The 24,822-nt window shown below is 48.8% G+C and overlaps 1 protein-coding gene and 1 long non-coding RNA gene across 2 annotated transcripts in view; one reads left to right on the forward strand and one right to left on the reverse strand.

The window, feature by feature from the left end:
- Positions 1-23,886, reverse strand: part of SYMPK (symplekin scaffold protein) — a 29,292-nt gene extending 5,406 nt beyond the window's left edge. The window contains exons 1-23 of the mRNA XM_081921904.1: positions 23,663-23,886; positions 20,439-20,601; positions 20,270-20,335; positions 18,924-18,977; positions 18,635-18,708; positions 17,407-17,533; positions 17,019-17,268; positions 15,434-15,604; positions 14,018-14,257; positions 13,733-13,887; positions 13,274-13,424; positions 11,908-12,118; positions 10,816-10,966; positions 10,492-10,727; positions 8,689-8,770; positions 7,859-7,972; positions 6,247-6,394; positions 4,780-4,940; positions 3,647-3,755; positions 3,382-3,482; positions 2,421-2,511; positions 2,136-2,237; positions 998-1,185 (exon numbers count right to left, since the gene is read on the reverse strand). Of these exons, the coding sequence (XP_081778030.1) occupies positions 998-1,185; positions 2,136-2,237; positions 2,421-2,511; positions 3,382-3,482; positions 3,647-3,755; positions 4,780-4,940; positions 6,247-6,394; positions 7,859-7,972; positions 8,689-8,770; positions 10,492-10,727; positions 10,816-10,966; positions 11,908-12,118; positions 13,274-13,424; positions 13,733-13,887; positions 14,018-14,257; positions 15,434-15,604; positions 17,019-17,268; positions 17,407-17,533; positions 18,635-18,708; positions 18,924-18,977; positions 20,270-20,335; positions 20,439-20,552 (3,096 nt within the window). The 5' untranslated portion in view covers positions 20,553-20,601; positions 23,663-23,886. The remainder of the gene's footprint in view (positions 1-997; positions 1,186-2,135; positions 2,238-2,420; positions 2,512-3,381; positions 3,483-3,646; positions 3,756-4,779; positions 4,941-6,246; positions 6,395-7,858; positions 7,973-8,688; positions 8,771-10,491; positions 10,728-10,815; positions 10,967-11,907; positions 12,119-13,273; positions 13,425-13,732; positions 13,888-14,017; positions 14,258-15,433; positions 15,605-17,018; positions 17,269-17,406; positions 17,534-18,634; positions 18,709-18,923; positions 18,978-20,269; positions 20,336-20,438; positions 20,602-23,662) is intronic.
- On the forward strand, positions 8,728-9,836 carry LOC309376266. The gene is made up of 3 exons (XR_014171134.1): positions 8,728-8,838; positions 9,087-9,147; positions 9,413-9,836. It is a non-coding gene; the product is annotated as an uncharacterized lncRNA (long non-coding RNA).
- Positions 23,887-24,822: the final 936 nt, after the last annotated feature.

Genomic DNA, 24,822 nt, shown 5'->3' on the forward strand with positions numbered 1-24,822 from the left:
ATATTTTTGGTTCTGCGGGTTGGCGAAGAGTCAGCCACGCAGTAAGAGACCTCCCTCTGCCCCCAACAGAGTGAATCCGCTGAAGCAGTCCCCTTAGAAGGGTGGCCACGTTGCCCAGAAGTGCTGCCCTCTGCAGCAATGAGTGCAAGGAGCAAAGGATGATGGGAACCTGGCTGCAGAGGACAAACTGTCCTCCCCCACGTCCTCCTTGTTAGAATTCCTGCTCCATGATTGCAGTCATGGGATTGTTGTCTTTCACATGGCGGTATATGTTTTGACTCCACAGAGTGGGAAGTGATGGAGACAGGATGTTTGTATTACTTTGTTCCGTGAAGTGGGACTATTGTCCTATTTTTTCTCTTTGCTGTCTGATGCTAGAGAGAGTGGGAGCCATGTTGCAGGGCTCCGTGTATGTTTATATGTAAATAAGATAAAGGTAAAGGGACCCCTGACCATTAGGTCCAGTCATGGCCGACTCTGGGGTTGCAGCGCTCATCTCGCTTTATTGGCCGAGGGAGCCGGCGTACAGCTTCCGGGTCATGTGGCCAGTATGACTAAGCCGCTTCTGGCGAACCAGAGCAGCGCACGGAAACACTATTTACCTTCCCACCAGAGCGGTACCTATTTATCTACTTGCACTTTGATGTGCTTTCGAACTGCTAGGTTGGCAGCAGGAGGGACTGAGTAACAGGAGCTCACCCCGTCGTGGCGATTCGAACAGCTGACCTTCCGATCGGCAAGTCCTAGGCTCTGTGGTTTAACTATTATGTAAATAGATTAGCCAAAATGCTGAGTTGCTGAGGTCTGTTACATGCGTAAATTCCGTGGATCCCAAAGTGTGCCGGTGTCGGTTGGCATGGGTCGCTGTGATGTTCGGGCAGAAGAAAGCTTTTGAAGCTCCCAAACTATCGACCAGGAGGGAGGGAACATGCCAGTCGGGCATGTGTCTCTGCCAGGGTCCTACTCGAGTCTAGACTGAGCTCCTGACACTTCTCACCTGCTTCAAGATGAGTCGGGAGAGGATGTTCATGACGAAGCCGCCCAGACGTGGGTACATCGTCAATGACTGGATCACGGTCCGCATAAGGAGCATGGGCAGCGGGTTTTGCTCCATGAGCTGCTGCATCACCACGGCCAGCACCTCAGACGTGTACACGTTGCGCTCAGCAAAGCACATGTTGGTGGCTGCAAGCAGGGAAATGGAGATCAGCTGCTGCAACTGCTGCTGCAGAAAACTCAGAGCAGCTGCCACAAGGTAACAGGGACAGAGGCAGGGGAACGCCAGAGGTCAGAAGCTGCCCGTTCTTGTACGGCCGGAGTGAGGAAGCCTTTGGCTCTGCAGGTGTTGCTGAACTACAGTTCCCATGAGCCCCAGCAAGCAAGTAATGGGAGTTATAGTTTAGCAACATCTAGAGGGCCAAAGGTTCGCCACATCTGCTTAAGGGGAGAAGCAGGACTCCATACTTCCAAATAGATGTACAGTGGTACCTCTAGATACGCACACCTCTGGTTGCGTATCTTTAAGGATCTGAACGCGGCAGACCTGGAAGTATTTTTCCGGATTTCGCCACTTGTGCAGAAGTGGCACCCCTGCTTGTGAATTCCTCGGGATGTGGCAGGACTTCCGGAACGGATCCCATTCGCAACCGGAGATACCACTGTACAGGATTGGGATACTAAATAAAACTCCAGCACTCACAGCTAGTTCAAGTGTATGAATTTTCTCTATGGATGTACAGTCATAATTCATGTTACATTTTCTTCAGGTTGTGCATTTTCAGGTTGCGTCCCGCAGCGACCTGGAAGTACTGGAAAGGGTTACTTCCGGCGTTTCACCGCTTGCGCATGCGCAGACGCACAAAATGACATCGTGCACAGAAGCGACGAATCGCAACCTGCGCACATGCAGACACGGGTTGCATTTATTTTCAGGTTGCGAACGGGATCCGTTCCAGAGGTACCACTGTAATTTTATGAATGGAAAAATGTAATGGGGAAATTTAACCTATGTGTCTTGAAAGGGTGGGGGTTTATTTGCGGGTTTTTTTTTTGCAGCCATAGCAGCCCAAAATATTGAACACAGAACAGGAGAAATGCTAGGAGGACTCTAAACAAGCAACTGAATTCTCCCTTACCTTTGATGATGGACTTCATGTCGCACTTGGTGGAGTCGATGTTGTGGAGGGCAATCAACAACTCCCCTGGATTCAGAGGAGAAACTGCCGAGTTGCCTTCACCTGTCGGAATCAATGCCAAGGAAGAGATCAGCCACTGACGGAGCAGACGGTAAAGCCATCCAGTCCGCTGATCCCTTTCAAACCGAGCAAATCTCTCCCCCCACAGCCTCGGGACACCCTTTTGAGAAGACCCCCTGGAAGCCACGGAAAACTCAAGGTCCCCATGTGGCCAGGAATCCCTACCGTGTTGCGTTCCCAACAGGCGGTTGAAAACCTCCTTCACAACAATGGGATTCAGCTTGATGAGCTTCGGCAGGGCCTGGATGACCTCTTTCTGGAAAGGAAATGCAAGAATGCACATCTCACTTGACCACACCCCCAGAGGAGAGAGCCCCCATAGGATATGAGGCACCACAAACAGAGAAAAGGCATACTCAGGGATACTTAATGGAAGTAGCGGGGACATGGAATGCTTCCTGCAAATCGCTAGAGAGCACACAGAAGCTGTCTCCTCCATTGCTAATCTCCGGGGTCCTCTTCCCTCACTCCCACCCTTGTGCCATCTTTCCCACTGCTCCCCTCATCTCTGTCACTCAAGCAGGGCTCCCTCTCCTCCTTTAAGCCTCTTCTCAATCCCCATGTCTTATGAAGTTTCCCCCTGGATTAACTCCTCCACATCGGCACCCAAGGGAGAGGAGACTTAACTGTAAACCTCTAAGCTCTCTCATTTGCACAATCCTCGTTTCCCCAACTTCTGTTCCATCAACTTGAAGTCTGCACTGGATTTACTAAAGCGCGCACATCAGTAAGAAGGAAAAGCTGTTTTAAATCCCGACATGTGTTGGCTGTCCTTCCTTCATCTACTGTACTTTTAGGAAAGTTGTTTGTCTGCTATGTGCTTGGATACCTCTTGAGATATCGTGCCCAATTTCCCATGGCGGCTCCCAAAATCAAGGAGCGGATTTTCTTCTGTGTCTGGATACAATGGTACGCCATTTTGAATCCAGATGGCAGGCTAGGCTTTTCAAAACTGCACTTATTTGGGGGGTTTCTTTGAATTCCTGAGCCAAGTTCCAAATAAACTGCCTATTGAAAATGTCAACTAAAAAGGCTTAAGACCAAGATAATCTTGGCAGGGAAAGGGGGCAGGGGGGAGGAGTATTGCAGATCATCAGCAAGCCTCCATCTGAGCCTCAGAAAGTACCTTCTCCAAACCGTTGAGGACAGGGATAAGGAACCGGACATCCGGGAGCCTCTTGTTGTACAGATCTCGAACTCGCTTCACAAGCTCCGGAGAGGGGGGAACTAAGTAGAGACAATCACATTAGATTGTGTGTCTGAATAGTAGCTCTCAAACTTGGACTGCTTTGCATAGCATCAGAAGCAACTACTTGTGTGGAGTTGCCATGAGCCACCGTGAAGCCTTTGTATCGAACAGCACCTAAATATAAACGCTGAAGTAATTGTACCTTTGTCCGTCAGGCTGTGCAGACAGCGGGTCACCAGGGTCTCTGCACCTTTGGGGCAGTTTTTAACCAGCTTGAGCAGCTCCCGGGAATTCATCCCCATCCCACGGATCTGGAAGCGATAGGAAAAGATAAAGAAAGGGATGGTTTTTGGGGTGGGGTGGGGGATGAGAATGTGAGGAAAGGAGAGCCATCTACTGTATTGGCCCAAATATAAGCCACATTTCACCCCCCCCCCAATTCTGATCGTAAAATGTTAAAGTGCGGCTTATATTCACGACCTTACACCGCCGGCAAAGCGGTGCGGCTCCCCACTCCCAGAAAGCAGCCCAGTAGCGCGGGGAGGAAAAGAGCACGGGGCAATGGCACCCAGCCTGCCTGCCGCTCCCAAGCCTCCCCATAGCCATTGGAATGAAGGGGGGAAGGCCGCCGGCAAAGTGGTGCGGCTCCCCCGCCCCCCACAGAGAGCAGCCCAGGAGTGCAGGACAACGGCACCCGTCCTGTGCGCAGTTCCCAAGCCGCCAAATTTTAAAGGTGCAGCTTATTTGTGGGTGTGGCTCATATTCAGGCCAATACGGTATAAAGAACGATGGTGGACCAGTGGCGTCGCAATGGGGGGGGCAGGTGCCATGTCTGGGGGGTGACAAGAAGGCACCCTGTGGCAGCTCGCAGTGGCGTGAGCAGCCATCGTGCAGCTGCATGTGGAGCATCCTCTGTTCGCGGCTACAGCCACGAGCAGGGGATCCCGGTGCTGGTGGCAAACCGCTATGTACAGTACATATGTGGCATCACATGCATGCGCTGTACGTAACGACAACGCACATGCGCTGTACATAGTGGTTTGCCACCGGTGCCGCTACGGACAGCGGTGGCATCCCTCCGTTGCCGCTACAGCCGCGGAGGATCCTCTGCTCGTGGCTGCAGCTGCAAGCAGAGGATCCCGGCACTGTACAGGGCTGGAGCGCCTGCAAACCACTATGTACAGTGTATGTGCGGCGTCGCTACGTATGGCACATGCACTGTATGTTTTGAGGCCGCACATGCACTGTACATAGCCGTTTGCCGCCCCGGGTGTCATGACGCCTTCATTCGCCCCTGTGGTGGACCACAAAGTACCCCTTCTCTAGCAAACTCACAGGCTGCTCAATAACCCTGAGGACAGTGCGCTTGATGTCAGCAATGGCCTCCGTGTATACAGACGCTAGTTCATGGATCAGTTTGTGGTTCTGGGGAAGGAGGGCCAAGTAGAGATAGAGGCATTGCTTGATGGTCTCTTCTGTCCAGGGAGCAGCCACCTCTGCAAGGCAAAAAGAGGGTTGGGAAGAAAGAGACTGGGCGCCAAGGTTTATGCAGAGTGTCAGGTGACACAGGGACAGGCTCCTTGCCATTCACAACTAGGGAAATACAGCTGTGAAATGGGAAATACCGTATTTTTTGCACCATAACACTCACTGTTTTCCTCCTAGAAAGTAAGGGGAAATGTCTGTGCGTGTTATGCAGCGAATGCCTGCCGGTGGCGGAGGGGATCTGCTGCAGTCATGAGCAGAGGATCCATGGTTCCCCTTCCTTCCCTCCTCCATGGCTCGCTTTGAAACAACAAAGCGGGAGAAGAGCCGTGGAGTGGGGAGGAGAGAGGGACAGAGAGCCTGCTTCTTTAAAAGAGCAAAGCGGGAGGGGAAGGAGCCTTCTCCCCTTATACCCCTCTTCTTCATTATTAGCAGCATCCTTCTCCACACACCCCACGCGTGTTCCTTGTCCCTTGAGTGCTTTTCCTTCCTTCCCCACTTAAAACGTGGTTACAAAGCACGGATCCACATGGATCCTCAGGATTTTTGCACTAGGTCATCCCAAATTCACCATCAGATCACATAGCATGCCCATGGCTACATCTTGCACCAAAAAAATCACGCACCCACTGTTGCCTGGGGCCGCAGTGGTGCAAAAACGTGGTTACAAAGCATGGATCCACATGGATCCTCAGGATTTTTGCACTGGGCTACTCCAAACTCACTGTCAGATCACATGTCTGTGGCCACAGCATGAACCACAAAAATCATACATCCACGGTTACATTTAGAATATTTTTTGTCTTGTTTTCCTCCTCTAAAAACTATGTGCGTGTTATAGTCTGGTGCATGTTATAGAGCAAAAAATACGGCATCTCCTTTTGGAGTTCCTGTTGTACAAGTTTAACTTAAAAGGGGGAAAGCCATAAACCTAGAAAAGCCTCTTTTACATGGGATGCCATTTGAGCATGGGGGAAAGTGAACGCCATTGCCCGTCACATATAGTACCAGAGAATTGTAGATTTGGAAGGAACTACCAGGGCCATCTAGTCCAACCCCTTGCAACCAGGAATCTTTGCCCAACGTGGGGCTCGAACCCGCAACCCAGAGATCAAGGGTCTTGTGCTCTACGGACTGAGCTATCCCAGAGGTTCAGAACACACACACTGTTTTGCCTCACAGTGAAGGCTCCATACAGGAAGCAGTTTCACATGCGACACTTTCTAAGTGGTGATGGGGATTTTTTCGCCTCTATCATTATTTTTTCGCCAAGCCACCTGCTCACGGACACACCTGGACATGGTGCGGCCCAGTTACCTGTATCTTTGTCTGCGCCAAAGAGAACAGAGGGAGGATTGGGGTGGACCAGGAGCTGCAAATAATTGAGTGCAAACTTCTCCACGTATTCCCGCAGCTGGTCCTTTTCGTACATCCGCTTGATGAATAGGAGCGCTTGCTGGCGAACCTGAGATGGGTGGCAAAAGATGGGTCATTTGACAGTGCATTAGCAAACTTCAGGAATCCCAAGAATTTTTTAAAAAATAACTCCATATTTGAGATTATTTTTAAGGGCTTTTTTCCACACTTAGTTTCTGCCCCGCCCCTGGGGACTTTCCCTGCAAAAAGCCACTCTTTCGTGCTGAACAGGAACAAAGAGCAACTCGGGTTTTCTGCAGATTGCCTTTTGCTCTGATTCAGTGGTAAAGAGCAGGTTTTTGCAGAGAAAGGGTATGGCGGGGAACACTCTGACATGATGCTTTAAAGCATGAATCCACGCCTAGAAATGCAGCACAAAAGGAAGCCTGGATGAGCCCTAGTGTTCTTTGGTTCTTGTTTCCACTGTGAGCAAGTTCCAGAGCAGACATTCCCCAAAAGGAGAGAAAAAGCAAAAGAATTTTAAGAGGGTTGGAGACAGAAAATATATGGGCATCACCAAGGCTCTCCGTCACTTAGATCAGCTAGGGATGTAGCCTTTTTCTAAGGGCACAATCCCCCCAAAGCGGTTCAAGTACCACCAAGTCCACTCTCTGTTGCCCAGCACTGGTCCACTCCCAGATGACCATAACACCATTGTAAAATCCATTCAACAAATCACAGCAAGCAGTTACAAAAAGCGTGCGACAAAATTTAAAAGGCCTGTTGCACTGGTGTCCTGCTTGCATGCTTCCCAGGTGCATCTCATTGGTCACTGTGAGGGCTGTCGACATGCAGAGGGCCGGGAGGCCAGCTGGCTAGCCCTGGCTGGGTTGTCTCCTTCCAGCCACCCCACTGCGAAGACCCATCGGTCTCTGCTCTGACGTAAATCAGCGACCCAGGCTTGAGAGCCAGGGCACACTATCAGCAGATTGAATTGCGCACACAGAATAGGCGTGAGGCTTGTGGAAGCATACTACAACTACAGATTTATTAATCATAAATCAGGACAAAGAATCATGTCTCTCTCTCTCATGTCGTCTCAAAGAGAGCAGCTAAAAGCAAAAGCTATACACAACGGAAGTTCCCAGCATACTGTGCTGGAATGTAAACAGACATGTGACACGTAACAATCCCATATTTGTTCCTTAAGGTGGAATGCAAATGTCAACAAGGACATGATGCTGGGCTAGATTAACCTCTTACCCCACCCCAGTCTCTTCTTTCGGCAGGAACCCAAGTGATAATATAGATGGCACCAGGCCATCTCTTCCAAGAGGTTCCAAAGTCAAGGTGCCACAGCTGAAAAGGCCCTCCAGTCACCACCCAGTTTACTTCGTAAAAACAGGAGGACACAGAGCCATGCCTCTGAGGGTGATCTTAGTAGCTAGGCAGGTTCATGTAAGAGCAGGCAGTCCTGCAGGCACCTTGGTCAGTTAGGAGCGACTTGCAAGCTTATTTCAGCTGCATTGCTCGGATCACACCACAGCACCAGAGAGACAGGCTCAAGGCTCACCTTGTCCTTCTCGTGGGAGCTAAGATCCAAGAGAACATGCAGATACTGGAACTGCCTCGACGGGCGCTTGAAGATCAGGTCCCGAAGCGTCGACATGCCCAGGTACGTCCGGCTCTGTAGGAGAGATGCAAAAGAAGCTCTGAGCATGTGCAGTTAAAGTTTTGAGCAGTGTGTGTGTGTATATATATATATATATACACAGTGGTATCTTGGTTGTTGAATGGCTTGGCTCCCAAACAAATCAGTTCCCGAACGCCACAACCCCGGAAGTGTTCCAGTTTGCAAATGTTTTTGGGAAATCTAACTTACAATGCAGCTTCGCAGCTTCTGCAGGAACCTCCTGCAGCCAATAGGAAACCGCGCCTTGGTTTTCAAACAGTTATGGGAGTGAACGAACACATTCCCAGGGAGGCTGTCAGTTTGGGGGAAGAGTAACAGTGTAAAATGTTTAAACTTTTAAACTGTGGCCGGGAGAGGGGTTGGGGGACAACCCACACGCTGTTTCCAACAAGCCATAACTCTGTGCCAACCTTTGGACAACTTCGCAGGGATGCTTTTGTGAAACAGGAGCGAGTTGGAAGGAGGAGGCAAGGTCAGAACAGCCAATCCAGCAGTCTATTTTTGTAGGTCCCAGAAGCTTTCAATGCATTTCTTCTAGTTTGGGGTAGGATTACTGATAGGAATGCCTTTTATAGTTGCCCTAAAACGTGTCAAGCATACTATGCTGGCCAGACCCCAGTGCTTCAGCAGGGTTTCTTTCCCTGCAACCTTCTAAAGCTATGGAGGGAGCTCTAAAATGAACGCTGGCTGGTATCTTATTAGGGACACACCTCATCTTCGCAGTACTTCCGAATCACTTCCAGGGCACTCTCCGTGATCAGTGGGGCCTCAAGTACCACCTTGGTAAAGATCCTGTGTGAGGCAAAACAACAACAGAAAAAGCCTTGGTCACAGCCAGGAGCTTAGAAAACAAGAGAAGAGTTTGGATTTGATATCCCGCTTTATCACTACCCAAAGGAGTCTCAAAGCGGTTAACATTCTCCTTTCCCTTCCTCCCCCCCAACAAACACTCTGTGAGGTGAGTGGGGCTGAGAGACTTCAGAGAAGTGTGACTGGCCCAAGGTCACCCAGCAGCTGCATGTGGAGGAGCGGAGACGCGAACCCGGTTCCCCAGATTACGTGACTACCGCTCTTAACCACTAGACCACACTGGCTCTCTAATAATCAGAAATAACTATTATTTTATAACTGGGGATGCAACATTTTAAGTTGGTGGCCTTTACAGTCCTGTGGTCCCCTCAGGAAAGCATTCCAAGGGCCAGAACCAAAAAAGGATGGAGGAGAGCAAGAACCTCCAGTTCTTCCGACTTCTTAGGTTTTATGATAGCATCCTTATTTGAGTAAAAATCCCCTCTAACAGATGCTCCAAAACAGTATCAGGCAGCAGGATTTGGTTTTGGTTTTTGTAATGGAAGCCCTAAGATAACCATTTTCAAAAAGGAAGAACTTAAAACATATGTTTCTCCCTGCTCAGTCCAGGCCTCTTCTAAAAAGCTGCCATGCCAACGTACTCCATCTCAGAACAAAGTATGCATGCTTTCCCCCCTTCTCTAGCCTTAATCTTATTCCTCTGGCATATTAGAAACTGATTAAAACTTGTACGAGAGAATTGGTTCTTTGAACAAGCCCCAATTTAAAAGAGCAGATTTTGATGTTCCAAGTTTTTCTGTGTTTCACCGGCTCCACCAGAATATTCCGCAACCGTAAGGAATTTGTGGCCACAGGCCTGTCTTGTAGGAGCTGTGGGGCAAGGACTGAACCAAAAGGCCCTCTCCAGTCCTCAGCATGGAGACGGTGCTAATTTAACTGTTAAGATGTCAAGGAGACAAACGGCTACATAACATTAAGAAGAAACCTGCAGGTAGGGAAGTTTTTAATGCTGGATGTTTTATTGTGTTTTCATATTGTGTTGAAAGCAGCTCAGAGTGCCTGGGGTAACCCAGTCAGATGGTGGGGTACAAATAATAAAAACTGTTATTATTATTGAAGAGTGGCACCATTTTACCTTGGGTGAACTTTGTATGCACAGAAGTGGAAACAGAAAGGACTACCAACTAAGGCTTATGAAACTGATGGAATATGCTGAAATGGTAACATTAACTGCCAAAACTAAGAGGACATAATGACAAAGTGTCTAAGGAGGAATAGAGAGCCCTGATGGATTACCTATCAAAATATCACCAACCTATGAAGTCAAGGGCAGGATTTGAAATATAAACAGTAGATTAATGAAAATTTTAATGGTAGCAGGGTTTAGATAAAAAAAATGTGTTAGAAAACACCTAATAAAAAGGAGTGGGGGGGGAATTAGGAAAGGAGGGGTGGGAAGTCAAGAAGAAAATTTGTATATTATAAAAATGTTTATGGTGATAAATGCTTTGAAATATTCTTGGGGGGGGGACTTACGTGGGTCACCATAGCTTATATTGGGGTGCATTTAGTAGCTTACCCATCTTGCTCTCTAAATGTCTCGGAGCAACGGGGCTAAAGGGGAGATCAAATAATCATAGGGGAGGTTTTGTGTCCCTGAACCTCACCCCGCCACACACCTCTACAAGGCTCGAAGTACCCACCCATCTTTTTGGTCCGGCTTCTCCTGCAGACCAGAGAGCAGGCCGATGAGACACTCGTCGTAGTTGTCGAGCGAGCCAGAAGGGTACTGGCTCAGGTAGGCATTGTACTCCTGGTACAACCAGGCGAAGGCGAGGTCCAGGCGGTTGCGGATGTCGTCCAGGATGAAGGTCAGAACTTCGCTCTTGAGAGGGACCTCAAACTGGGTCACCAGAGAAGAGAGGATCTTCACCCGGGCCTGCGAAAGAAGGAAGCTGGCGAAGGTGAGGCGGAGATGCTGGACCCAGGCAGGATCCCACCACGACAAGGCTGCGGGAGACACTTACGTGGGCAGCCCCGCTGCAGGCCACGGCCTTCTCGGAGCGCAGGATCCGCTTCACGGCTGCCAGCTTCAGCTTGTCCATCTGCACGTCCGTGAGAGGCTTGATCACGTCGCCCAGGCGGAAAATCTTCTTGCGGCCGGTGGCTCCGGCCAACCTGGGAAGAAGCAGGCGGGAAAAAGGAAAACACATCAGCCTCTGAAGGGCAGGCAGAGAAGGATCTCAAGCGAAGAGGGTGCATTATCCAACCAATGCATATGTCTTCTTTGCAAGGATGTGGGGAAAACCTTTGCAATTATGCAGTGGAATTGGAAATAGAGTAAGGACACAAGTTCACGAAAGCGGGGGATCTTCCAGCAGCTGGAAACAGAAGCTGAGCGGCCACTCAGGAATGGATTTGCAAAAATCAAAGGAGACTGCTCCTGCGAGAGCAGGTTGCTCAAAGCACACGCCTTCTTGCATACAACCAGCCCAGGAGAGCAGCAGGGAGACCACAGTGGCCACCAGTCAGAGAGGTTACGTTAGTTCCTGGTCCCCACAGGGCTTACAATCTAGATAGACGAGGAAGGATATGACAGCCGAGGTGAATGGGAAGAAATCATCCCAACTTTTTCTGACAGGTCTCCCGTTTTCGTAGATTTATCTATAACTAGATAGTCTCATAACTTTAGGACCATGCTGCAACCTTGATAAACACATATACATTTATTTTATGTTCTGTGTTTGTTTGGCCCTTTCCCAAATGGTGTTTATCATTTGTCTCACAAGCTGCCTGTTAATTGTTCTTTAACTGAACCGCCCCCCTCAACCTCAAAGGACAAAGAGAAGAATAAGAGGAGTTTGGATTTGATATCCCGCTTTATCACTACCCAAAGGAGTCTCAAAGCGGTTAACATTCTCCTTTCCCTTCCTCCCCCACAACTAACACTCTGTGGGGTGAGTGGGGCTGAGAGACTTCAAAGAAGTGTGACTGGCCCAAGGTCACCCAGCAGCACCATGTGGAGGAGCGGAGACGCGAACCTGGTTCCCCAGATTACGAGACTACCGCTCTTAACCACTAGACCACACTGGCTGATGTTGCTCTCACCAGGCTCTCACCTGGGCTGAGTGGAAGGGATGATTGGTTCTGGGCGCCGCTTGGTCTGCGGCACCCCAGGCTCAGTAGAGGGGACAGAGCCCTGGGCTCCCAACACAGAAATGGCCTGGCCTGTATTGAGAGCAGAGAAGCGCCGCTTGATCAGCACGCTTTCCGGTTTGAGCATTTTCTCTTCTTTCAGCGACTCCTTGACCTGCTTGGTTTGCTCCACACCTGCAGGAGAAAGGGAGAGGGAATCAATCATCTGGCAAAACCCACTTCATCCTCTGCCCCTAGCTTCTGACTTTTAAAACTTCTCTTCTGTCTTATAGGTAGAGAGAGACCACTCCCAGACCCTTAAATAAATAGCAAGAACTGAAATACAGTGCTGCAAATGTGTATACTTGATACCTCAGTACGTGGCTCAGTTTTACTGTTTGGGCTTGGTAATCATGTATGACAGTTAGCCTCAATAACAAGCATTCTGAGGATCTGAATCAGGGATCAGGAACCTCAGTCCCAGGGTCAAAAGCAGCCCTCTTCGTCTATCCCACAGAACTCTTTTGAAGCCATGCCTTCGCCCCAGGCCCCAGCTCTCCTTGGCCTGCACCAAGCCCTCCCAGAGTGCTTTTGCCTAGCTGGAATGTGTCCTTGCACTGTGACAATTGTCTCTTGTTTGCAGGATGTCTGAAAACTCTGGCGTTTGTGTGGATGGAGTGAAGCCTGCTATAGAAGAGTCACACCCATTATTCTGCCCGCTTTGGGTGCCCATGAGGGAAAGGAAGACTCCCTCACCCCTAAATTAAATCCATTCAGCTGTGTCTATGGTAAAAGGTAAAGGGACCCCTGACAATTAAGTCCAGTTGTGAACAACTCTGGGGTTGCAGTGCTCATCTCGTTTTACTGGCCGAGGGAGCTGGCATTTGTCCACAGACAGCTTTCCGGGTCATGTGGCCAGCATGACTAAGCCGCTTCTGGCGAACCAGAGCAACGCATGGAAACGCCGTTTACCTTCCCGCCAGAGCAGTACCTATTTATCTACTTGCACTTTGACGTGCTTTCAAACTGCTAGGTTGGCAGGAACAGGGACTGAGCAACAGAAGCTCACCCCGTTGTGGAGATTTGAACCGCCGACCTTCTGATAGGCAAGCCCTAGGCTCTGTGGTTTAGATCACAGTGCCATCCACGTCCCTTGTCTATGGAACAGTTGGCAAAATCACACCCACAAAACATCGCATCCCAGTTAGTTTTTCTTTATGGGCCCATGCAAAAACAAAGCAAAACCTTTGCAAATACAAAGAACACTGTATTGCTCAAACACCCAGAGACTGGGACCATCTGTGCTAGAAGTTCATAGCAACTCCCCCAGAGTCCCTCTTAGGGGCATACCTGGCCCTAGCCCAGCTGCCGTCATCTGAGTGGCCATGAGGCGGGCAAGGTGCTTGATCTGGACGTCAGTGCCAGCAGATTCCACAGGGGTATAGGTGGCTTGGAAGGAAGCAGGCATGTTTTCAGGCAGGTACACCATGCTGATGAGCACCTGGGAAGCAAAAAGATGGTGAGAGGGCCTGGCGTGCCACAGCCAAGCAGGAAAACACTTCTATTCCTAAGAAAAGGCCAATCTTGCCCTACACCTCCACTCATCCAGCTTTCACAAGGATGAGGCGCGCCAGGCTAACTTTACGCAAAGTAACACGTGCCTCTCCGGCTTTTCCAGAAAGATCACCCTTCGGTCAAGCTGAAGTTGTGTCTCCTGCCAACCTGTCTGCTTTCTGGGCCCCCTTGGCAAAGGTTCTCCCCTCCCGGCACTCAAGGGAGGAGCAGCCAAGGTTCGCCAGCTAAACCTACCAGGTTGGCCACGTTATCTGGAGTCAGAAGGGGCTGTAGAAACTCAGCGGTGATGTCCGTGTCCGACTGCGTGCTGACCTGGATGGAGGGCTTGGGGACTGGGGCTGCCACCTGCTCCAGGTCTTTATCCTCATCATCCTCCCCAAGATTTGGCTCTGCAGCAGAGAAAGAGAAAGTGTTTGTGTGTTTTATGTGGTGGGGCAGGTGTTGGTGGATCATCACAGCGTTTGGAGAAAAGCCTGTCCCTCTCCACGGACCACTCCTGCCCCTCCTTTGCCCGCTCACCCATCTTCATCTTCTTCATGGCAGGGTCGCTATCATCCCGCGGGCGCTTGCGGAGCTCCTTCAGGTTAGGCATGTTGCGGGTGATCTCGGCCTGCTGCGTGCCCAGGTCCATCAGCAGGGTGGTGATCTGGGCCTGGAACTCCACGGAGGCTGGGTGCTTGAGGACGCTCAACAGGTGCAGCTTGAGGTTCTTCCGCACGCTGCTCACCTGGGACTTGGCCAGCGTCGGGGGGAGGTTGGCTGTCGGCAGGAGGGCAGAGGAAACGAGTCACGCAAGCGACAACATTAGAGAGGAACCCAGATCCTGGGCCCAAGGAGGAGCATCCTATGAGATCGAGTGGAAATATGAAATATGCAGCCTCCCTCTGTTCCCACTTCTACAGCACCTCACCATTGGGCCCGCTTAATTTAGCTGATTAAGCCTATATAGTGGTACCTCAGGTTAAGAACTTAATTCATTCTGGAGGTCTGTTCTTAACCTGAAACTGTTTTTAACCTGAAGCACCACTTTAGCTAATGGGGCCTGCTGCTGCACAGTTTCTGTTCTCATCCTGAAGCAAAGTTCTTAACGCGAGGTAATATTTCTGGGTTATCGGAGTCTGTAACCTGAAGCGTATGTAACCTGAGGTTCCACTATATGTCCAAACAGCTCAGGACCTCAATACCTTAAGGATCACCTGTTGTGGTTCTGGACAGCCAAGAGTTACGTTCTGATTCACTGGGTGCATTGCCCACATGACCCGGGCATTTTCCTTTGATCTGTGCTCTGTGGGGGCTGAGCTCTCTCTGGAGAGCAGTCTGAGAATGTGAGCAAGGTAGTTTCGTTTTGTTAGAGACAGAAAGCTGCAAGCATGCAGATAGATTATGTAGGTTTTTCTTTTCTGTTTTGAATGCTTCTAAATAAAGAGGGTTAGAATAGAAGCACTGGTGTCGAGCTGAGTTATTGAAGACACCACGTTGACACAGACAAGCCATTTTACGCTGCATGTGAACTCTGCTATTATCCGGCAACTGAGAAGCATGGAAGCGTGTGGGCGCCACTGGAGTTTGTCGGAGTGGCAATAAATCAAATTTATTGCAGGGTCGTTGCAGCAGACTCACATGGGTCAAAGGATTTACGACCCACAAACTTTAACATCACCTCTCCCCATATGAACTGACCCAGACCCAGCACTTGTCACCTGAGGCCCTTCTCTATGTCCCGCACCCCAGAGAGGTTCGGAGGGTCCCTGTTTGTGGAATGTTCTCCCCAGAGGCACACCTGGTGCCATCACTACAAGTCTTTAGGGAACACCTCAAGGTGATAGGAAGATTTCTGATTTTTTTAAAAGACTAGGGCAGCCCCAATAATGAAGACCAGATCGATCTTAATAGGCATACCCGGGGCACCAGATACTGTGAGCTTGGCAGGCTTACCGTGCAGTGTCTCATAGGCCTGGATCACCTCTGACATGAACATGGGCCGCTGGCGGGCGATGGAGGCCAAGGAGCCCAGCGCGGCCGTCAGGTTGATGCTGGAGATGGCTGGGTGGACCATGAACTTCAACAGCTGATCCAGCGCTGTCTTCCCTTCTTCCCACAGAACGTCTGAGAGCGAGAGACAAAAAGCAGCTGTGAGGTCAGAGATCTCAACGCATTCTGCAGCCGCCGCCACCTTTGCAGGCACCTTGCCATGTTGCACCTGCAGCAGGTGATCCAGGCGAGACAGGAGGGGGCTCGGAGCAGACATTCGTGATCAAAGGGTTGGAGCAGGCAATGTTTGGTCCCTTCCCAGGATGACCAAGACACCTGATACCCCTTCCTGGGCTCTGCACTTATCCATCTTATCCAGACCAGGACTGTTTCCCCAGGAGCCCTGCCGCCTCCCTTGGCTTCACCCACTTGCTGTATTTATTTTTTTAAATTAAATATTTTCTTGACTTACAAAAGTGTGTGCAATGTCTCTCTCTCGTATTATTATTTTTTTCTATGTAACATTTTTACAAATCAGTTTCATTTGTTGAGACATTAGGAAGAAAAGGGGGAAAGAGATGGAGGGGGGAAAGATGGGTGGGGTCGGGTGTGATGTTTCTATTTTATTTAATATACTTGGGGTTTGGTGTCAGCATTGCTTGTGCAGGTTCTCTGCTGTTCACTTGTGTTCCTTTGGTGGTGAGAGAGGTTGGGGTTGGCCTAGGGTGTGGCTGTTCATTTGTGGTTGGCTGTGGTGGTCTATGTTTTCATGTGTGAGTGCAGTGGGTGGGTGTTTTGGATCAGGTTAGCCATACTGATTTGTGGGGCTTCCTGTTTCCGGCAGTGGAAAATGGCAGATCCCACACGATCGGATCTCAGCCGTTCCGATAATTCAGGGCTGATATGGGGGTAATTAGCCCTGGCGGCCTCCCCAGGGCAGGGGAGGACTGTCTCGATGACCTGCGGTTTGCCCCAGATTGCCGATGTGGCAGACGACAGGGGCACTGGGTCATGGAGCAAGGGACTGACACTCCTGCGATGCCACCCCATAGCTGGACGCATTTGTTTGGGAAAATATAAAGATTTGAAAAACAAACAGACACGCTCTGAACTGACGAAGCTGGGGGGAAGCCCGCAGTATGTACAGTCTGTGGTGCAAAAGATCGAACTTCAAAGAGATCCTCATCATGATGTTTGGAATTTGGAGGGGCTTGATATGTTTTTTCTTCTGCCTTTAACATTAACAATCCGTATTGCATGCCAAGTCTCATTAAGAACCTAAACTGCTCTTCAAAAAGTGAGTACAGATGGACTTTCATATATAATTGGGACCTATTCACAGCCGCTTTTCTTCTAAGATTTGAAATGCTTGTTAAAGACAAAAACAAAAACAAAATGGCTTCTACCCACCAAGCACTTAAGGAATATCTGAAATACTTCCCTGATTAAGAGAAACAGGAGCCATACTGATTTGTATGCTGTTGGTGGATTTTTGTCGTTGTCTTGTCGGGCTGTGTGTGTGATAAAGGGGAGCCATACACCCGCTTACTGTATTTGATGTAGGGGTGGTCCTCAGGGACCCGGTCGAGGCTGATGTCGTTCTCGTGGCGCTTGGGCACCTCCGACTCCGGCATCCGGGGAGAGAGGGTGATGATCAGCGCCTCCACGAACTTGATGGCGTGGGTGCGTATGCCGTCGTTGTCCGAGTCCAGCAGCTGGATGATTTCACTGGCCATGGCGGACACCATCTCCCAGCAGGCCTCCTGCATGTCGTTGATCACTCTGGATTTCACCATCCACTGTTGGCAGGGAGCATTATTAGCAGCCTCAGGTTTGAGAGAGACAGGCAGAAAACAAGAAGCAGGGACCAGGCAGGCAAAGGGGTCTCAAAGAGGAAGCTCAGCTGCCCCCAACCCCACCCTGGGGGAGCAGCTCACCTGCAGTGCCACCTTATACAACTGAGTCATGGCGAGGATGGCCTTCTTCACCACATTGACGTTCTCATCCCTCAACAGCATGTTGAGGTTGGCAATAAGCTTGAGCAGCAGCTCGGTGTCCCGTTTGCTGGAGGCGAGAGGCAGCAGTTTGGGAGAAAAAGGAAGCAATGAAAGAAATGGGACCATGCAGGGGTCTATTAGTCCCCAGTGGTACAAACCCTCTCTCTCTAGATACCGTATTTTTCGCTCTATAAGACACACCAAACGCACCTAGTTTTTGGAGGAGGAAAACAAGAAAAAAAGTATTCTGAATCTCAGAAGCCAGAACAGCAAGAGGGATCGCTGCGCAGCGAAAGCAGCAATCCCTCTTGCTGTTCTGGCTTCTGGGATAGCTGCGCAACCTGCATTCGCTCCATAAGACGCACACACATTTCCCCTTACTTTTTAGGATAGAAAAAGTGAGTCTTATAGAGCAAAAAATACGGTATATATGCTGCCCCTCTGACTGTGTTGCCCCAGCCACTCTGGGCAGCTCCCAACAAAAAATAGGAAAAGCACAATACAACATCACTGTGGCGTTTGCCCTCCTAGCTGTGTGACATCATACTGGGTTCATAAGGAAAGGGTTAACTAATTGTAAAATGACTAACCAATGGGAACCCAAGGGGCGGAGTTAACTGTGTATAAGGTTTAAGCACAGAGGTTTTTTTTAGAGGAGTTAGGAGTTAGAGTTAGGGGGGTTGAGAAAACCGTCTGGAGTTAGAAGAGACAGAGAAGATAAGTCTGTGGGTTGGGCTAGTCTGGTGTGAGAGAGAGAGAGAATTTTTTAAGAGGAGCCAGTCAAACAGTTGAGATAATCAGTCAGAAGGTATTAGGAAGGTATAGGCTGGTAAAGAAACTAAAGTTAAGATACTGACAGGAATATTATCTGAGAAACCATAAACTTGTTAATGTTTGTAAAATAAACTTGGTTTTTTGGGTTCGCTTTTAACAACTGTCTGGACTCAGTGTTTTACCAGAGAGTAACCGGTTGGTGGCAGCGGGGAAGCGGTCACAGTGGTGGCATAGGGATCATAGACCGTTAAACGTCCGGGGACCCTGTGTGATCGCCACAATCACACACTAAAACCTTCTCTGGGATGGGCAGTATACACACATACCCCAAAGACCCGCAGAAACAGCTAAGGGGATGCCGATTGCTAGGATGGCATAACAACATCTGACTTACCAGGCTTCCTCTATGAACCCGATGACAAACTTCCGAACCTCAACAGACTTGTCTGCCTGGAAAGCAATGATCTCCTGCGGTGCAAGGATAAGGAGATGGTCAGAGGCGGCTACCTCTCTCTCAAGCCTGCCACCAACAGGCAGAAAAGCCCCATCCACTTTTGAGCTGGGCCAGAACAGAACAGAACACACAAGGAACAGAACCAAGCAGGACCAGCAGTGGCTGTCCCGAGTCCATGGAGGGCAGAGATGGTGGAGGGAAGGCTGTTTCTAGCACAAGCAATACTCACATCCAGGAAATTATCCAACAGTGTGGGATCTTTGTTTATAATCAATTCCTGGACCTGGGAAACAAAAAGAATAACTAATATAGCCAAGTAGAGAAGATAAACCAGGAGAACACTTATGGTGTATCATCAGGCGATCAGACGACTCCCTACTTGCCGGTCACTAAATCAGGCATAGGCAAACTCGGCCCTCCAGATGTTTTGAGACTGCAATTCCCATCATCCCTGACCACTGGTCCTGTTAGCTAGGGATGATGGGAGTTGTAGTCCCAAAACATCTGGAGGGCCGAGTTTGTCTACGCCTGCACTAAATCTTACCAGCCAGACCCACACAACTCCTCTTCCCAACAGTCATCTTGGAAGAGAGGTGGGGAACGTTACATGATACAGAGCACCTACCTAGGCAGAGGAAGATTAACTTATCAGATCCTGAATTCAGAAACACTTCCCTCCCACTCCCAGCACAAACCCTGTTCCAAAGTGTTCGGAATGCAACTGCACATAAAAGACATATACTTGAGGATAACATCCGTTTAAGGCTGCCTTGGACACAACATCGTCATTTTTACAAGATGGCAAATTTAATGGAATTTAATGCAAAGTAATGTTGGTTGTAGTGGGACGTGGGTGGCGCTGTGGGTTAAACCACAGAGCCTAGGACTTGCTGATCAGAAGGTTGGCGGTTCGAATCCCATTGCTCGGTCCCTGCTGCTGCCAACCTAGCAGTTTGAAAGCACATCAAAGTGCAAGTCAATAAATAGGTACCGCTCCGGCGGGAAGGTAAATGGCGTTTCCGTGCGCTGCTCTGGTTCGCCAGAAGCGGCTTAGTCATGCTGGCCACATGACCCGGAAGCTGTACGCCGGCTCCCTCGGCCAATAAAGCGAGATGAGCGCCGCAACCCCAGAGTCGGTCACGACTGGACCTAATGGTCAGGGGTCCCTTAACCTATACCTTTAATGTCGGTTGTGGGGCTCCTGATCTTAAGAGGTTTCAAGGGAGGAGGAGCTGACTCACTTGGCTACAACTGTAGAAGGACATGAGCAGATCACACAGAAATTTATTTCTTTCGTCCCACCTAACTGCACCCCCAGCCCCCACTGGACAGGATAGGGACTATTTTCTGAGAATCATTACTGCCAGTCATTCCCAAACCAAGGTTAGGCCATGCAGGTCCTGGAACTGGGAAGTATATTTCAATCCTCTTTCTAGTTTGTTAGCTTCATGTAAACCTACAGGTCTTAAGACAGCCCAGGTACATAGGCCCTGTAGAAACAAGACTGTTTAACCAGAAAGCATTCCCGGTTTACACCTAAGATCTTATCAATGCAAAGGCAGCGATGCCACTCACCTGTTTGAGGATTGTGATTTTGGAATCATTGCTGATTAAGGCGGCTTGATTTAGCAAATCCACCACCTGTTTTTTGAAAAGGAAGGGAAAGAAGGCTTTTCAAAAAATGTTCTCCGAAAGTGATTATCACAACCTATCCACATGTAGACTCAGATCCCGGGAATCTTACCCTCTCCGAGGTAGTCATGGTGTCTATGCCAGACGGCTCCTCCCCGGCAAAGAACTGGGAGGCGATGCTCATGCGGGACAGGCCCGAGTCGCCCATGTTGCTTACGCCAGCCATGGCTGCCCACGCTGTTCAGTGGGCAAAATCCAGCCAGTCAGGGTGAGATCTAGAAAGGAAGCATGAAGGAGACATTAGGAACCTCAGGATGAAGAGCAAAATGTGGTCCTCTCTAGCCGGCCCTCAAGATTCTCCAGAGGCTGTTTGTTCTATTCATTTTTGACAATCTATCTGGAGCCAAATACCATCTGTGGTGGATCTTCATGTAATACGAACAGTAACAAATGTTGGAGATGCAATAGGATAAAGGGTACCCTATACCCTTTTGGGGATATGATTCATGAAGAGGTTAAAAAATTGATAAAGGTTTCATATAGCAAAAGGGCAGATGCATACTTACTAGGAATCTTGAGTAAAGATATCCCTAAAGACAAAATCAATATATTTTTATACGCAACAACAGCAGCGAGAATATTGATAGCCAGCCATTGGAAAGGAAATAATATTCCAACAAAAAGAGACTGTGTGAGTACCTGGAGTTAGCTAAATTGACAGACTTAATAAGGCAAACCCCCAAAACTATGGTACAGAAACAGTGGGATTGTTTAAATGAATATTTACATAAACAGGGCTCAAATGTGAAAATTTGGTTGTGTTTAGATTAGCCTTGTGAAGAATATAAAGAATACAAAGATTTAATGGATTAGGAAAGAACTTAAGGGAAGGAAGTGAAGAACAGAGATAAAGGCGAACTAGATAATAAAAGACATGTGGTGAAGGCGGTGGAAGTCTTATACTAGGTATATTAGAGAACGATGTTGAAAAGAAAGATGTGAAGTTATTTAGATATGCAGTTACAGCAGCCAGAATTTTGTTGGCCCAAAAATGGAAACAGGAAGAAATGCCAACGAGGGAAGAATGGAGAATGAAACTGATGGAATATGCAGAAATGGACAAATTAACGGGGAAAATTCGAAACCAACGCGATCAGAGATTCACCGAGGACTGGAATAAATTTACAGAGTATATCAAAACTGTGTGTGATCAGGAAATAACGCTTGCTGGATTTCAGGAAGCTCTGTGAAAAGAATAGATAGGAATGTCGCTTAAAAGAGAAGATAAAATAAGGATTGTTAAAGTGCAACATAAATTTAGGAAATGTGAGAAGTTGTGATAAATATGAAAATTGTCAGATAGGCTGATGGAAGTCTAAAAGATGTATAAGTTAAATTCGATGTTAAATTATAAATGGAATGGTTATTGGAAAATTGAATAAAAAAGAATTTAAAAAAAAGGAAGTCTTTTAAAAGATTTTAACTAAGATTTTAATTCCGTAATGTGTGTAAGTATAAATTTGGTATTATGGTTTATGGAAAGAACTTTTCTTTTTTCTTTATCCTTTTCTATAGTCCTCGTTTGCGAAATATGTAAATAATCGTTTTTATGTGGACATGTTTGGAATTTGTTTTGATATTCTTGTATTATTCAATAAAATTTAATTTTAAAAAAAAAAGATTCTCCAGAGGCCATTCCCTCTCCCCAGCCCTGCTTTGCATCCTCAAGTGGTTTCGCCTGGCTGGAATGTGTCATTGAACAAGGCTTCCTGTTTTCCAACTGTACAAAGGTACACCAAGAAAAAAATTCCCTCCTATTTTTCTCCAGTTTCTGAAAATACTTACCGCAAACCATCTCTATACACCCCCAAAGACCTTGAATCTAATGAACCCAAAGACCACCTTGGATCTGTGTGCGAGAGGCTTTACTCAATATACTGGAAATGGCAATGGAGTCTCCCCACCACCGGTTACCAGTGTTGCTTTTAACACAGGAGGGTAAGCTCCCAGCCAGGAAATCTGTGGAACAGATCACTTTGGCTGGGGAAAGCAAGGGTCATCCAATCAGGCCCCCCTCTTTGAAAACAGGGCTAAATGGACCATTGGCTTGAACCAGCCAGAGGGCTCCTCTTGCCAGGTCCACCTTGCCGTTCTGCCCCCAAACCAGCAGTTCCACCCTTGCCATAGCAGAAAGCGGTGGGCTCTCTCCTTTGTCGGGGTTATTTTACAGTGGTGCCTCGAAAGACGAAAAGAATCCGTTCCGCTAGTCTCTTCATCTTGCAGTTTTTGCAGTTTTTTCGTCTTGCGAAGCAAGCCCATTAGCGGCTTAGCGCTATTAGCGGCTTAGCGGATCAGCTGATAAGCGGCTTAGCGGCTTGGGAAAAAGGGGGGGGAGGAAAAAAACCCCGCAGGACATCGCAATACATTTTCATCTTGCGAAGCAAGCCCATAGGAAATTCGTTTTGCGAAGCACCTCCAAAACGGAAAACCCTTTCGTCTAGCGGGTTTTCCGTCTTGCGAGGCATTCGTTTTGCGGGGCACCACTGTACACAAGAGGTTGAGTGGCCACCCTTCCTGCAGTATAATAATAATGATGATAATGATAATTTTATTATTTGCACCGCACTCATCTGACTGGGTCGCCCCAGTCACTCTGGGCGGCTTCCAGCATACAGTGGTACCTGGGGTTAAGTACTTAATTCGTTCCGGAGGTCCGTTCTTAACCTGAAACTGTTCTTAACCTGAAGCACCACTTTAGCTAATGGGGCCTCCCGCTGCTGCTGCGCCACCGGAGCACAATTTCTGTTCTCATCCTGAAGCAAAGTTCTTGACCTGAAGCACTATTTCTGGGTTAGCGGAGTCTGTAACCTGAAGCGTATGTAACCTGAAGCGTATGTAACCCGAGGTACCGCTGTGTATAAAAACATACTGCCGCAGGGGGTTGGGCTAGATGACCCCTGGGGGTCCCTCCCAACCCCATCAGCTCCCCCAGCTCCGCCCCGACCCAGGCGCTTCCACGGCGGCCTGGCTTCAAACCTCGCTCCCCCCTCAGCTGCACAATTCACTTGGGCGCCCTGGGCGGGGGGAGTAGCCAGCCAGCCGCCCTCCCTCTCGGCCCGGCCTACCTCGCAGGGCTGCTGCGAGGATAAAACGGGGAGGGGGGTAACTGCGCCTTCTGGAACTCCCCGGAGAAAACGGTGTGACGGAAGTAAATTAATAAAAACTACAAAGTCCCCATCTTCGCGGGGCCTGGGGGCTTCCGTACTCCAACGGCCCTCTCCGTTGCCATGACAACCCCCTAGGCCCCAAAGCCTGCCTCTCCGTTTCAAACCGTACCGGCCTCCTCTTATCGACAGAGCCGCACCGAAGCGAAGGGAAGCAGGCGGCTTTCTTTTCCTTTTTTTTTTTTTAGCCGGCCCTCTTCAAAGCCTCCATGTTCGCGGAACCAAATTTCTCTCGAGAGATAAATATGTATTAAATTATTAGCTAGTGCGCTTGCGCGTGGAGCAAAGCCTCTTGGGTAGCGTAGTCTGCTTCCTCCAAAAAGGCTCGCTCTCTCTGCTCGGCCCCACCCCGCCCCTTTTAATAGGAGAACGCGGACGCGAACCGTGCTGCATTCTGGGTATATGGCTCCCGGGGGAGGGCCCAACCCGCTTCCAACCTATCAAAGAAAAGGCCTGCTTGCAGGGGTTTATGGGTAATGTAGTTTTTTCTCGCTCAAAGGGCGGGTGTTTTGTTGTTGGTCACTGCGGAATTGTGAGACTCTAGAGGTCCGCGAGGAATTCTGGGAAATAGAGTCCAATAGGCCCCTCCCATCCAGTGGGGATTCCTAAAATGTGGGTGGGGTCACCCACTTTTCTTCAATCTACACTTGATAATTAGGATTAGAATTGAATATACTGGGTCTTACATTCTGAGAAAACCTGCCTGTCTGGTTCATATTCATAGGTGTAGAAGAGGCCTCACAGCCACATGGCATTTTGCTTCCTTCGAAACAGACTTTGTCTTTTTGTAACCAGCCCCTTTTTATTTAAAGTGTCTTAACCTTTTCAATCAGAATTCATCATGCGAAAGGCTGGGCTGGATGAATCCCAAGCCGGAATTAAGATTGCCGGAAGAAATATCAACAACCTCAGATATGCAGATGACACAACCTTGATGGCAGAAAGGAGGAATTAAAGAACCTTTTAATGAGGGTGAAAGAAGAGAGAGCAAAATATGGTTTGAAGCTCAACATCAAAAAAACGAAGATCATGGCTACTGGTCCCATCAGCTCCTGGCAAATAGAAGGGGAAGAAATGGAAGCAGTGAGAGATTTTACTTTCTTGGGCTCCATGATCACTGCAGATGGTGACAGCAGCCAGGAAATTAAAAGACGCCTGCTTCTTGGGAGAAAAGCAATGACAAACCTAGACAGCATCTTAAAAAGCAGAGACATCACCTTGCCAACAAAGGTCCGTATAGTTAAAGCTATGGTTTTCCCAGTAGTGATATAT

Source organism: Podarcis melisellensis, assembly GCF_964234715.1.
Source record: "Podarcis melisellensis genome assembly, chromosome: 8".
NCBI lineage: Eukaryota > Metazoa > Chordata > Lepidosauria > Squamata > Lacertidae > Podarcis > Podarcis melisellensis.